Consider the following 14,226-nt stretch of genomic DNA (forward strand, 5'->3'; position numbering starts at 1 on the left):
TACGCGGGCCTCTCACTGCTGTGGCCTCTCCCGTTGCGGAGCACAGGCTCCGGACGCGCAGGCCCAGCGGCCATGTCTCACGGGCCCAGCCGCTCCGCGGCACGCGGGATCCTCCCGGACCGGGGCACGAACCCGCGTCCCCTGCATCGGCAGGCGGACTCTCAACAACTGCGCCACCAGGGAAGCCCCCTCCTGTCCTCTTATATCCCACATTCAGTCTGTTAGCAGCCTTGCTGTCTGGCTGCTCCTTTTGAAATGTGTCCTGAATCTGACCATTTTCACTGGTACCCCCTGGTTCAAGCCATCGTCAGTTCTCTTTTGTGCTTCTTTAATAGCCTCCTAAGTAGTCTCCCTTCTGCCCTTGTCCCTCTACAGTCTGTACTCCATGCTACAGCCTGAATGATTCCTCTAACAGTCAGGTCATATTACATCTCTGCCCAAAACCCCAGAAGCTTTCTTCTCACTTATCAAACTCCCAGGTCCTTAACAATGGCCTACAATACATGCAGAGAGTAGAGACCTGCTCCTTGGCCTCTTCTACCACTGTCCGCCTTGATAACTATACTTAGGCCACAAGCAGCCTCCTCGCTATCCCTCAGATATTCACAGAATGTGCCTGACTTAGGTCTTTTGCATTTGCTGTTCATCATGGAACAGTCACCTTTTCAGGATATTCATTTTCCTTGCCCCCTCTGTTAAAGCACCCCTCACCCATCACTTCAGTTCTTTTATACTAGCTTAATTTTCTTTATAGCATTCAATACCTGATCTGTTTATTTGATTATTTGCATATTATCTTTCTCTCCTTCATACAATGTAAACTACTTGAGGGCAGGGATTTTGCCCTTCTTTGCTCACATCTGTCTTGAGTGGTGCCTGGTATATATTAGCCACTCCAAAAAAAAAGAAAAAACTTGAATGAAAAATATGAGAAAATTTCCAAGAACTGAAGGATGAGTTTCTAGATTAAAAGTGCCCATGAGTGCCTCACACCATGGATGGAAAGATAACCCAAACCAATTTTAGGGTTCTGAAAAGAACCCTGGGAGTAAATAAAAGATCTCAAAAGCTTTCAGAGAAAAAAATAATAATTAAAGTACTGGGAGTTTGAATAATATGATACTTCTCATTAGCATTAGTGGAAACTAGAAGAGAGTAGACCAGTGCCTTTAAAATTCTGAGGAAAAATTATATTTAGTCAAGATAATACAAGATAGACATTTCATACATAAAATTTTTCAAGACATTTACTACCCATACATGTTTTCTCATAAAGCTACTAGAGGATGTGCTTCACCAGAATGAGGGAATACAGCAAGACAAAGAAAACTAAAGAATCCAGTAATTAGTGCATCAGCCTAAGAAAAAGCAAAGGAATTCCAAGGATGATGGTGAAGGATGACACCTGTGCAGAGGCTTAGATGGCAACCAGTCCTGACTGAAGTGGGAAGATGGAAGACTCCAAGAGGAATGTCTCACCTGAGAGATCACTTGAAGCATTTGAACATTTTGAGAGATTTGCTTTTCCAGTGAAGAGATGGGGGATTAATTAGTAATGGGTATATCGAAAATAGGCTTATGAAATAAATGACTGTTAACTATATGACAAACTAAAAATTGAAAGAAATATAATATTCTATATGGCTCATTATATATAGTATTTTTACATAATCAATAACGTAAATACTGAGTAATGACATTATGTTTTAACTATATTGGGAGGATTGGGATCAGGAAGAGGGTGTAAGAGTTCATTCCTTACCTTCTATAGTATAAAGCTATTATACAGTATCTAAAACTAACAGGTCAGGAAGTAGCAATTTAATAGCTTAAAAGTATGGAGGTAATTACCATAAGAAAAAGCTAAAAGAATTGTCTCTGGGTAATGGGTAGGACTTTAGAAAGGGACTTTGTGGGGGACTGCTTGTTTGTTTAGATTGACTATCTTTGACTATTTAACTAAACAGACAGCTTTGATTTAAAAAATTTTAAGGATGAATGGAAGAGTAAGTAGATTAAACAAACTTAGACTATACTTTAAAGGAGCTTGACTGTGAAAGAAGAATTTTCCTTCATAAGTCAGACAGAGAAAGACAAATATCATATGATATTGCTTATATGTGGAATCTTTAAAAAAAAAAAAAAGGGTACAAATGAACTTACCTACAAGAAAGAAATAGAGTTACAGACGTAGAAAACAAACTTCTGGTTACCAGGGGGTAAGTCAGGGGAGAGGGATAAATTGGAATATTGGGATATACGCACTACTATATATAAAACAGATAACTAATAAGGACCTACTCTATAGCACTGGGAACTCTACTCAGTTCTCTGTAATGGCCTATATGGGAAAAGAATCTAAAAAAGGGTAGATATATGTATATGTATAACAGATTCACTTTGCTCTGCACCTGAAACTAACACAACACTGTAAGTCAACTATACTCCAATAAAAATTAAAATTAAAAAAAAGAATTTTCCTTCACTCCCCACACGCAAATCTTGTCATTATTCTAAATAAATATCTCAAATATATCCCATCTTCTCCCACCCAAAAACTCTTGCCTTTTAACTGGCCTACTAACCCCCTCAGTGTAGCCCTTTTCTATACAACCAGAGTTCATCTTTTGAGTTCTCTGATTAAAATTATCCATTAGCCTCTCATTTCCTTTAAGGTAAAATCCAGATTCTTTAATATCAGCTATAGTAGTGTGATCTAACACCCCTTCTCCCCTGATCTTTCATACCCTCAACTCCAGCCATTCTGAACTATGGGATTCTTTCTGTCCTTTCTACCCTTGCAGTCCTAGAACCCCAGTCTTCCTCAGTTCATCTGACAAAATTCCTTCTTACTCCTGACCCAGTATAACTTGACCACTACCAGCCTCACCTATCCCTCCTGTACAATCACTGTGATATGTTCTTTCCTTGTATTCCCATAATATCTTCTGCATGCTTCTGTTACCACATTTATCACACTGTTTTTATTGCTTATTTTCTTCCCAATCTGGCTCTTCCATCTTTTGTTTCCTGTGGTTGAGCTTCTTGAGCACTAAGACAGTGGCTTTTTTTTTTTTTTTACTTCCACCTTTCTCAGCTTTGTCCCCTAACACGATACTCAGATTATAGTAGTTACTCAGTACATATGTGGGGGAAGTAGTTGGGTGCATAGATGGATTCAAAGATGAGACCCTTAAATTTAAGGAAATTGAAGCTGAAATACATCATGCTAACCAATAGTATTTATTGTCAAATTGCAGTTATTTTTCTTAGTTGATTATAGCCACTCAGAGGAAAGGACACATCAAATATGGTGTAAATAATCAGCTCTCAGTAATCAAATGTAATGTGTGTTTATCTGTTTTCTAGAGGAAAATGTACTTGTGGCAACCTATGTTGAATTCCCTTTTTACCTATATTCCTGAAAGAGAATAGTAATGCATTAATAAGTCATATTAAAAGTGAAAGACCAGAAAGTAGATTAATGGTTGCAAAGAATGGGAGTAGAGAGGATGGCGAGTGATAGAACAGGCATGGGGTTTCTGCTGGGGTGATGAGAATGTTCTTGAATTAGAAAGTGGTGATGGTTATGCACCCTTGTGAATACAGTTGACCCTCGAACCACACAGGTTTGAACTGCACGGGTCCACTTATACACAAGTTTTTTTTCAGTAGTAAATACTGCAGTACTGCAGGAATCTGAGCATGGGGAGCTGTGGTTGCAGAGGTCCCCCTATAAATTATACTCAGATTTTCAACTTCACAGAGGGTTGGTGCCCCTAATGTGGCCGTTGTTCAAATGTCAACCATATACTAAAAAAACACTGAATTGTACACTTTAAAATTGTGAATTTTATGGTATGTGAATTATAACTGAAAAAGTGAAAAAAAGACAAGAGGTAGAATATTTAGCATTAGACGATAGTATCATAGTTATCTGGGAGGAGTCCTGTTCGTAAGGAAATTTACACCTATTATCAGAACAAATAAGGTTCCAAATTAAAAGTTAAAGACATTCAAAATAAATGATTATCTGAATGGTTTTTGTCAGAAAATCTCTTTCTAGCCCAATCATAGGACATCTGAATTTGCATTAGATAAAGTAAGGAAATACTCTGTGGTTTGTATTTTTTTTTTTTTTGACATTTGTTGCTGTTCACTCCAACTTTAAGTACCAAACAACTTTTTTCTTTCTTGCATTTTCCCTTTCTTTCTTTCTCTCTTTTTTTTTTTTTTTTCTTTTTTTTACATGGAAGAAATGGCATTGGGTCACCTGCAAGTCACTCAATAAGGAGGACATTTTTAATCTGTCTTTGGTTTGATGTACATATATAATCAGAATGTGTTGCCTTAATTTTAAAATATAACATTTAATTACCATGTAGTACTGACTTAGATAGATGGTAGTAGGTAGATAAATAGTAAAATATATTTGTCCAGTTCTAACCACATCTTTTGAATCATGGGATCTACTTCTGAGGAGCCAGGAGACCTAAGATGCCTTCAGTTAGAACTAAGCTTCTCCTATATCTATTCTCAGTTTGGCCTTATATGTCCTATTGGTTGAACTTATCATGGTATAGATTTGTTATTTTGTTGATCCATTCAACAAATATTTGTCAATGCCTGTGTGTTGCATGCACTCTTCTAGGCACTGGGCATATAGTAGTAAACAAGGCAAAAGTCCCATCCTCTTAAAACTTTCATTAGATAGTAGCCAGATTCTTAACCCTTTTTCTAAAAACTCACTTATTGATGATAGTTGGGCGATTAGAGTTTTTTACTGCTTTTCTTTGTTTTTTGTTTTTGAGGAGGGAGGAGAAGAAATCCTACTCATCCTTTATATTTTATTTCTTCACAAAATCTTCCTCAGCGCTCTTATGCAGAATTTACTGCCTGTTTTTGTGTTGTTCCTAATGCACTTTATATTAGCTTCTGCTCTACTTCTAAAAAGCAAATCCGGTCATGTCACTCCCTTATTTCCCTTTTAGTGATTCCCCATTACTCTTGGGTTTAAGTTCAGACATGATTTACAAGGGCTTTATGATCTGGTCCTGGCCTGTGTCTCCAGAGTCAATCCTCCATTGGACTTTCAGTTCGTCTAACATGCCCTGCTTCCCATTCCAATGAGCTTCCACGCCTGCTGCTTTATTTACTTAAAACAGTCTTCTTACCCTTTTTAATATGGCTAACTGCTACTAGTTTTTCAGATTTCATCGTAGATAGCACTTTCTCTGGTAAACCTTTCCTGACCAAACCCCCTACTGCAGTGTGGGGTACTCCTCCCCTGTACTGCTGTGGCACCTTGTGGTGCCATTAACCAAATACACATTACCTGCTATTACCATAGCCACCACTGGACAGTGTTTGTCTTTCTCCTCCTGTTTTAACCCCCAGTTCCTAACACAGTACGTGCTCAAACATTTGCTTCTGTTTCCTGTAATAACCTATGACGCCCTTGAGATTAGACTGTGTGTGGTACATCATAAGAAGTGCTAAGCAGATGTTTGAATGAATCAGTGAATGAGTGATTGTATTCTTTAGTCTTGGAGTGCAGCCATCTGAAAGAAAGGCTTGTGAACTGCCCCTCCACCCCCCAAACCTCTTCATGTTCTACGTCATACAAAGCCCCAGCTCTGTCTCTCCATCCGAGCAGAGTTTAAGAGCTCATTTTTGCTGCTTTTCAGAAATTGAATCATGTATTGAAATTTTTTAACTGAAGCTGCAAAAATAAAGTAATATTCAGCCCTCGTCCATGAATAGTAATGGATTTAGAGATTTCATAGCTTAAGACATGTTAAAACAGTTGTGTAAAATAGACCTTATCATGTATATGTCAAGTTGAGGGTTTTAGAGGAATAAAGAAAGATGTGTCAGGAAACTAGACTCTGGACAACACTCCTTCAAAAAAATGATGTGTGAAAAGCACTGTTGATTGTGAAATCTGCAACTAAACCTACCAATTCTTGAGCTTCTGGGTTAGACTTTCTGATTTAAGAATTTTGCATATACAACCTATTTATATTTTCTCTGAAACCCTTATCAGGAATTTTTATTTTAATTTTTTTCCTGACTTAAAAAAAAATTTGTCCTTAAGTAAAAATAGAGAAAAGCATATGTCCGAATGGTAGTGTTTTATTTTGTCTGCACATTTTCTCCTTTTATCTGTAAATACAGTGACATTTTATCTTTTTGTTTCTTAACTGAAGTGTGAATATGTTTTATCTGACTCTGTATAATGGAATTTTATCATTTATAGTAACCATTGATGTTAAATTTCATACTATTCTAACTGGAGTTTTTTTTGGCTTTTTGTTTTGTTTTTCTCTTATACCTAGTTGTTATGGAATTATAAGCTGAACCTAACTACAGATCCCAAATTTGAATCTGTGGCCAGAGAGGTTTGCAAGTCTACCATATCAGAGGTAGGTTGTGAAAGAAAGAATTTTGTGCATATTTAATGACTTAGAAGCGAAAATTACATATGTTGACCAGACCAGTCATTAAGGGAGGAATGACTGATTCAGTTACTTTACTTTTCTTGGAATTAACATATGTCTTGGCTCAGAGATAGGCTAAAGGGGTGTAATTAGACTTCTTTTTCTTAACGTTCACCTACACTTACAGTAGGATGCTGTTGATTCAGACAAGTTGGAAATCAGGCTCTTTTTGTCCCCAAATGGACAATACAATCACTTCTGTCATCAGTCAGTACTCTCACCCATTGTACACTCTGCTTATGACTGAAGTGTATCAAAATGGTTTCTCCAGGAGGCTGATAAACATTCCTAAGTGTTTTGGCTATGCACTTGGACCAGTTGAACCACAGGGCATATGCTTCAAATAATAGGAGTTAGCATTAAAAAGGTTTGTAAAAAGATTGTATATATTGTTATAAATGGATATTGAGTATAAAAACAAAAATAAAAATAATTACTAAAAATGTATAACATTATATGGATGCTAATTGGTGATATTTTTCAATCATTTCTCTTGGCTCAGTGTAAATATCAAATAATATTAGTGAAAATTGTGGTATTGAAATTTTTATTTTAATTCATTTTATTTTTTAGAATTAGTGATAGAAATTCCATGAAGCTGGGGATTTCTTCATACTGAAAGAATCACAAAGAAAATAGTTGCTATTTTTTTACCTCAAAGTTAATAATCACAGATCTTGCATCATATAGATTTGTCCCCAAACTACCCTATTGATGACTTAATTCAGGACCATTTTCTCCTGAGGTCTTAAGGAAGACTCTACTCCAACCAGATAAGTCCTCAGCTTGTGTTCCTAACTTTCGTCATTATGGGATCTTGTGGAACCTGTTTTCTTCCTCAAACTTTCTACTACTGAATCAGATATGATTTATTCTTTTAAAGCAGTGACCTTTCTTCATATGCGTTGGGGCTTCAGAATAGAATAGCTTATTTTAAAACATTGATCTTCAGCTTCTAGGTTCAGTATTATGCACCTCAAACTCCCTATGTGACTCGTGTACATACCAGTTTGAGTGCCATGTGGAAATTTAGCTCATAGACTATGCAGATTCATCAGAATAATCTCCCCCTTTGCTGGTTTTATCCATCTATATTTATAAAATGGAATTGGCTTCCTTGTAATGTATATGTTATGTCATGGCCCTCTTGTAACCTTTTGGGGTGTTGTGGTTTTATAAAAGATTAATGTAACAGGGACACTTCTCCCTCCCTAGAAGGAGATTATACTGGAGTCAAGAAAATTAAATATCAGGAAGAACATAGTTGCCAACAAAACATTTTATTCTACATCTCCCTCTTATCTTCTTTCTTAATTTTGGAATCCTTCCAAGGAGGAAAACAACATCATAAGAATACTGAAGACTGCCAACCAAACTTTTTATTTACTCTCCATGATTGAGTCAAATATTGCCTGCTTTTCTCCTGCCTCATGTCGAAAATAGAGTGACTATAGCATTTTTTAATGGCACCTTAAGAATCTGCCACTTCAGAGTTTGCTCCCATTCATAAATATGTTGATGATTTAATGCTGTTTTTTGCTGTTAATCTTAGAAATTTCTTTTATTAGACTTTTATTAGACTTCTCTCCAATAGAGTGGTTGAAGAAAAGCATATACTTTTAATTCAGACACATCTGGTTGTACTTGGTGGTGAACAAATAGGTGTTTCAGTAAAATCTCAGGTGATTGAAGCTAAATATACGTTTAATTTCTTACTGAGGCTCCAATTCAAAATGTCTCTTGGTCTTTCTTCAGAGTTTTAAACCATTGATTGCCCAGTACTAGAGCCTATATGAATACTTCTACTTCATTGTTTTAAAACCCAGGTGTCTGCCACTAGTCCTGTGTTTTTTATGCAGGGCTTTTCCAGTGGTTGAATTACAAATGCTGAGATTTTCAAGCAGCTATTTCTCCTTTCACTTTTGAAACTTACCTATGTTTTGCTTTTAAAGAATCACAAACAAACAAACAAAAAACCCTTTTCTTGGAAATACATTCACAGCCCTCTCTTTAGGCATCACCCAAAAAAAAGAGATCAATGTTAAGCTGAAAACGTTGCATTCAGCTTGTTGACTGTTGAAGATCTCTGCTGCCTCTTGAAGCCAGTGTTTCCAGGTTTGCTTCTTTAAAAGTAAACACGATTTCCTCTCTTGAACTGAGTCTTTGACTTGCTCTGGATTTAATCCTGGGGTTAGACATGAAGAGACCCACCGGCCCATAGGACAATTAGTATGTGGTATGTCCTTCACCTAGCACCTTTTGGAAAAGGAGATTGTATTTGTCTTATCAAGTGTACATGTTTACCATAGGTGGTGTAATAGTACAGAATGGTCTCTATTGGTTTCAAAAAAACCAATAAAATATTCCCTTCTCATTTTTTTTTTCCTTTTCATTTTTATTGGAAACAGACATTTACATTTGGCTCCTTCCTCTTGTCAAAACTGCCTTTTTTTTTTAATTGCTCCAAATACAACAGGCTTTTTCTAAACAACCTTCTGTGCTTTATAATTCAAGCTTAAAACCCTGTAAGTAGATTTCACTTTTTTATGCCTGAATTTCAACATTTTGGGGCTGTTTTCCTTCATTAGCGCTTGTGATTTTGTGTACTTTGCAGGAACACTACCCATGTGGAGTCACGCTGTGCTTGATCCACTAGATCATATGTCTAAACCACCCAAATTAGACTTGCAATGGCCTTCCCCTTCCCAAACTTCTTGCCAGACTGCACTGAACATCATTTTTTTTAAATAAATTTATTATTTATTTTTGGCTGCATTGGGTCTTTGTTGCTACATGCGGGCTTTCTCTAGTTGCGGCGAGTGGGAGCTACTCTTTGTTGCGGTGCGCGGGCTTCTCACTGCAGTGGCTTCTCTTCTTGCAGAGCACGAGCTCTAGACGCGTGGGCTTCAGTAGTTGTGGTTTGCGGGCTCTGGAGCGCAGCCTCAGTAGTTGTGGCGAACAGGCTTAGTTGCTCCGCAGCATGTGGGATCTTCCCGGACCAGGGCTGGAACGCGTGTTCCCTGCATTGGCAGGCAGATTCTTAACCACTGCACCACCAGGGAAGTCCCTAAACATCATATTTAAACATATTTCTGTTCTAGACCACAGTGTTGAAGGTGGGATTCTACTAGGTTCAAAAACATATGTCCAAATCCATAGTTAATTCAGAACACATTAATGTCATGTCAAGAGGTAATAGTACGCCTTCCTCCCTCCCTCCCCTTGGTCATTAGGTTTACCTAACATTAATAGTTTGCTGTGTAGCTTGGCTTGGGATATGCAACTAGACTTTAGTTCTGCACCTGTTTTTCAGACCTGTTCCTTAGACTAATCTTCTCACTGTCCATTGTGTTCTTTGCATGGATAAAGGGACTTCTCAGTAGAATCATTATAAAAAGAGCTGTGAAAAGCTCTTTTCAATTTTAATTGAAAATTAATCAACTTTCTCAACACATTTTAATCAACTTTCTCAACAAAGCTGAAAATTTTTAAAAAGCTCTTTTTACTCCATTTAAACATGAGTTTTACCTAAGCATTTGTATATGTATGTATTCTCTTGCAAAGCATATTAATCAGGTATTTCCTAGAAGGTGCAACGATCTGAGTAGGCATGGCACACTATTTTCTTTAAAACACAAGCATTTCTAAGTGTTTTCCTTTTTCTTCCGAGGAATAAGAAACAAGAAAATATCATTCTCTCTTTTGTAAAAGTTGTTTGGTAAGAGAATAGTATACTTGTGTAAAACAGCCACTTTCCTTTGAGCAGATCAAAGAGTGTGCTGATGAACCAGTTGGAAAAGGTTACTTGGTTTCCTGCTTGGTGGATCACCGAGGCAACATCACTGAGTACCAGTGTCACCAATACATCACCAAGATGACAGCCATCATTTTCAGTGATTACCGTCTAATCTGTGGCTTCATGGATGACTGTAAAAATGACATCAACATTCTGAAATGTGGGAGCATTCGGCTTGGAGAAAAGGTATCTACTACACTGCCTTCACCAAAGGGGTCTTACAGACTCGATGAATGAAAAGCTTTGTATGACTGGCGTGGAAAAAATTTAGGGCTAGAGGTAGACTTAAAGTTGATGTCCAGACAGCCCCAATATCTAAGGCTAGTTGGCCTGTGGGTACACTTCATCTGTTTGTAACAAAATGTTTCGATACTCTATGGAGGAGTAGAGGAATTAATATCTACTAAGATTAGTGTGAGCTTCAAAATGCAAAACCAGCTGCTGGTTACCTATAACGTTCCTCTAGAAAAGTATTCAGTAGTCCTGTGGGAAAAGTAGTTGGATTAGGAGAGACTCAAGTTCTCTAACCTTTCTTTGCATATACCTCACTGTTGCCATAAAAAAAAATTACGTAGTAAGTACACCAGTATAAAAGAAGATAATGTATTTAAAAATTAGAAAATTGAAAAATATAGAAGGTACTTTTGGCTTCTCAGAAGAAAGCTACTCTGTAAATGTGATATATGTTATGTTCATCTCAGGAGAACTAGTTTTACTAAAGACAGGAAAGAAAATAACTACCTAGGTTCTTCTTCCTTAATTATATCTGATCTTATTTTTGTCCTTATTAGTCTGTTGTCCAGAGGGTCACAATGGAGGTTCAGCCAGGTTAATGCTGAATTTGTTTGCTTAGCAAAAATGAAAGAACTCCTGAGAAGTAGCAGATGCCGGTGGGAGAGGTAGTCTGAGACCCATGTATGGCATCAGCTGTTAATTGCTGCTGCTCATTAATCTGCTGTTCAGGAAGTACGAGAGAAAGCAAAATCCATTTGTGCCTTTGCCCTCTGTTCAGAGCACTGTGACTTGCAGCCTTCCATCCCTGACTGGGGGGCGTGGTGTTAGAATTCTGGAACTGCACACACCAGTTCAAATGAAGGTTTGAGCGCTGGTTATTGTCTGGCTGTCACCAAATACCCTTTGCTTCATACCAGCACAGGGCTCGCCCTTTCACAGGGAACCTCTGAGTCAGTCTTGAGAGCACTGTGAACTGGCATTTAGCTTTCAGGCAGCTAATGAAAGGCCAGTTTTAATAAAGAAGGGTGATTCTTCACTTTCCCAGCACACTGTAGAAATGGCACAAAAGCATTTAAGTCACCCTGATAGTTCAGGAAGCGCCTCTGACTTTATTTAGGGTGTTGAGGGTTATATCCAGTTCCAAACCTCGCTCTTAAAAATCTTCATATAAGTGTAACAGACACACTTTTCAGGAATCAGTAATGACACATTTTCATTTTTGTGGTTAGTGATCCGTGCTGTAGAGCAGACCGTTACAATTCACCTCTCTTTGTAGTAGTTCTTCCCTTTTGCCCACCAAGATAATCGCTGGTTAGCTTCCCACTAGCAATCTGAACTGTCAGTGTAAAACCTGCTTTCAGCTGCGTGTCCAAGTTACTAAGTCTACACTGACTTGAACCGTGGTAGAATATAACAGTGCCGGAGCCCAAAGATGTGACAGTGAGGATTGATTTTTCAGCTTAGTTAAAATAACAAAAAATGTTTCCATGGACCATCCAAATGCACATTTTTGTCATTTTCATCTTTGGCTCTACCTGCCAGTTAGATGAATTTCTTTTTACTCCAGACCCCCACCCTAGCACCCTAGAATGACTCATGCCTGCAGTTCTGAAAAAGCATGTTCCTTTCTATGTAATCCACCCTATTGCTACAGCCAAGTTTAAAAATGATAGCAGTCTGTCCTCAGCCCTTCTTTGCCTTTTTCTAACTATAGTTTACTTCTCTGAAGCCAAGTTACTTAGTTTTTAAAATTATCCTGAAAATTTATAAAGTCAGCTTCTGACCACAGAAGAGAACACACTCATCAGTTTTAAATTTGTTGCCCTGAAGCTTGCAAACTCCTCTGTGACTAGCTTTGAACTCACCTCCAAAGGTCAGAGGAGAGGGGTCATGGTTAATCTGTTTATACCCTGCCTCTGTATGAACATATAAATGTCATAATTTCAAAACTATAATGATTTTTTCAGAATGTTAATATATGTAAATTTTTAGAACAGAGACTATATATTTAATAAAACCTTTAGAATTTTCTAAATAAATATTTTTAAAATGAAAAGGCAGATCTCCAAAAGTAAATGTAAATAATTTATATCATTTGAAGAGAAAGTAGAATGTGGCATCCAGTACAGGAGCTTAATTGCAAACAAGTGCCTCATGTTATTACTACTTTTATACTTTTCACACACTAGTTTTATCATTTTATCCTTTTCTGCTTTTAACCAACTACTCTGAATAGTTCAGACATTCTTTTTCTCTCTTTACCTATAGAGATAGATCACAGAAGACATTACAGATGTTGAAATGGAGAATGGTTAATAGCGGAGATGAAAACTGAGTTCTTACCCACCTTTTTGTGATTAGTGTTATCCTTCTCTGGTCTTTCAAAAAATTTTTTTAATAAGGCAAGGTGTATGAAGAAGAAAAAATATTACCTATTGAACTGCTAAAAACTGATGGGGACACTAGTAATAGTTTTTTTGTGTGTGTGTGGTACACGGGCCTCTCACTGTTGTGGCCTCTCCCGCTGCGGAGCACAGGCTCCGGACGCGCAGGCTCAGCGGCCATGGCTCACGGGCCCAGCCGCTCCGCGGCACGTGGGATCTTCCCGGACCGGGGCACGAACCCATGTCCCCTGCATCGGCAGGCGGACTCTCAACCACTGCGCCACCAGGGAAGCCCAGTAATAGTTTTAAGACAGACATTTGTCTCACCATGATAGAATTTTAAAAATTCATTTTACGTCCATTTACAGTATCATTTGTTATTCATATGTCAAGCCTGCATATTAATAACTTTTAAAAACCTAACCCTAAGTAATTTCACTTTCTTGTAGGTAATGTGCTGCTGTACAGTTCCTTGCTTTCATTCACATTCAGTAATAACCCTACAGTCTTCTTTGTCAAATATTTGCATACATTTCAGTTGTATAACTCAAATGGGCTGAACTGAAAAGCTCAGAGACTCTGGGAAACTGAGAAGAATTCCTGAAATACCTTTATTAAAAAAAATTATGATGAATGAAAATATCTAATGGAGGTGATGTTATGGCACAATACTAATATGTGGTGCTACAATTGCTATAATTAAAATTACATCTCACATTCCTTAGAGGATCTGAAACCATGGTGCTGGTGCATTTAAACAGTTGTAAACCCTAAGTATACAGGGAAACACTTAGACTCATTACAGGGAAATCATTTCTTTACCCTATGATGTCAGAACTAAAGGGTAAGTCTAAATCGTGAGTTGACGATCGTGCTATTATTTTCAACCTCTTTTATATGATTACGACCTAATTGCTAGCAACCTTTCAGTAAGTTGTTATGAGCTACTAAAATTTGGTATAGGACATTATTTCATTAACACAAAATCATGTTTATAATAATCTCTTGTAAACTGTAAATAGTAAGTGACTGATATGTTTCCAAATCTTTGTTATCACAGGTTTGTTTTTCCTGTGGGAAGTGGAAATGAGTACGGCTCTTCTAAGGGGGCCAAAGTCAGACACATTTTAGTGTCACTCATAAATTAGGAAGAAAAACTAAGCCTTACTCTGAATTTCTGGGGCTGTGTCCACTTTTCTCTCTGTCCTTATCTTTTTGTCACTTGTCCTTAAAATCTTTTTCTCCCTTCAGAATTACTCTCTAAAAAAACTTTTTGCTCATCTCAGGTTTCTAAGCATTGGATGGAATCATA

At 37.5% G+C, this 14,226-nt stretch overlaps 1 protein-coding gene across 1 annotated transcript in view; it reads left to right on the plus strand.

The window, feature by feature from the left end:
• The window catches only part of GLG1 (golgi glycoprotein 1), a 149,028-nt gene that overhangs the window by 94,944 nt on the left and 39,858 nt on the right, over positions 1–14,226 (plus strand). Inside the window, exons 3-4 of the mRNA XM_007462995.1 lie at positions 6,339–6,425; positions 10,267–10,482. Of these exons, the coding sequence (XP_007463057.1) occupies positions 6,339–6,425; positions 10,267–10,482 (303 nt within the window). The remainder of the gene's footprint in view (positions 1–6,338; positions 6,426–10,266; positions 10,483–14,226) is intronic.

Source organism: Lipotes vexillifer, unplaced genomic scaffold (assembly GCF_000442215.2).
Source record: "Lipotes vexillifer unplaced genomic scaffold, Lipotes_vexillifer_v1.1 scaffold70, whole genome shotgun sequence".
Taxonomy (NCBI): Eukaryota; Metazoa; Chordata; class Mammalia; order Artiodactyla; family Lipotidae; genus Lipotes; species Lipotes vexillifer.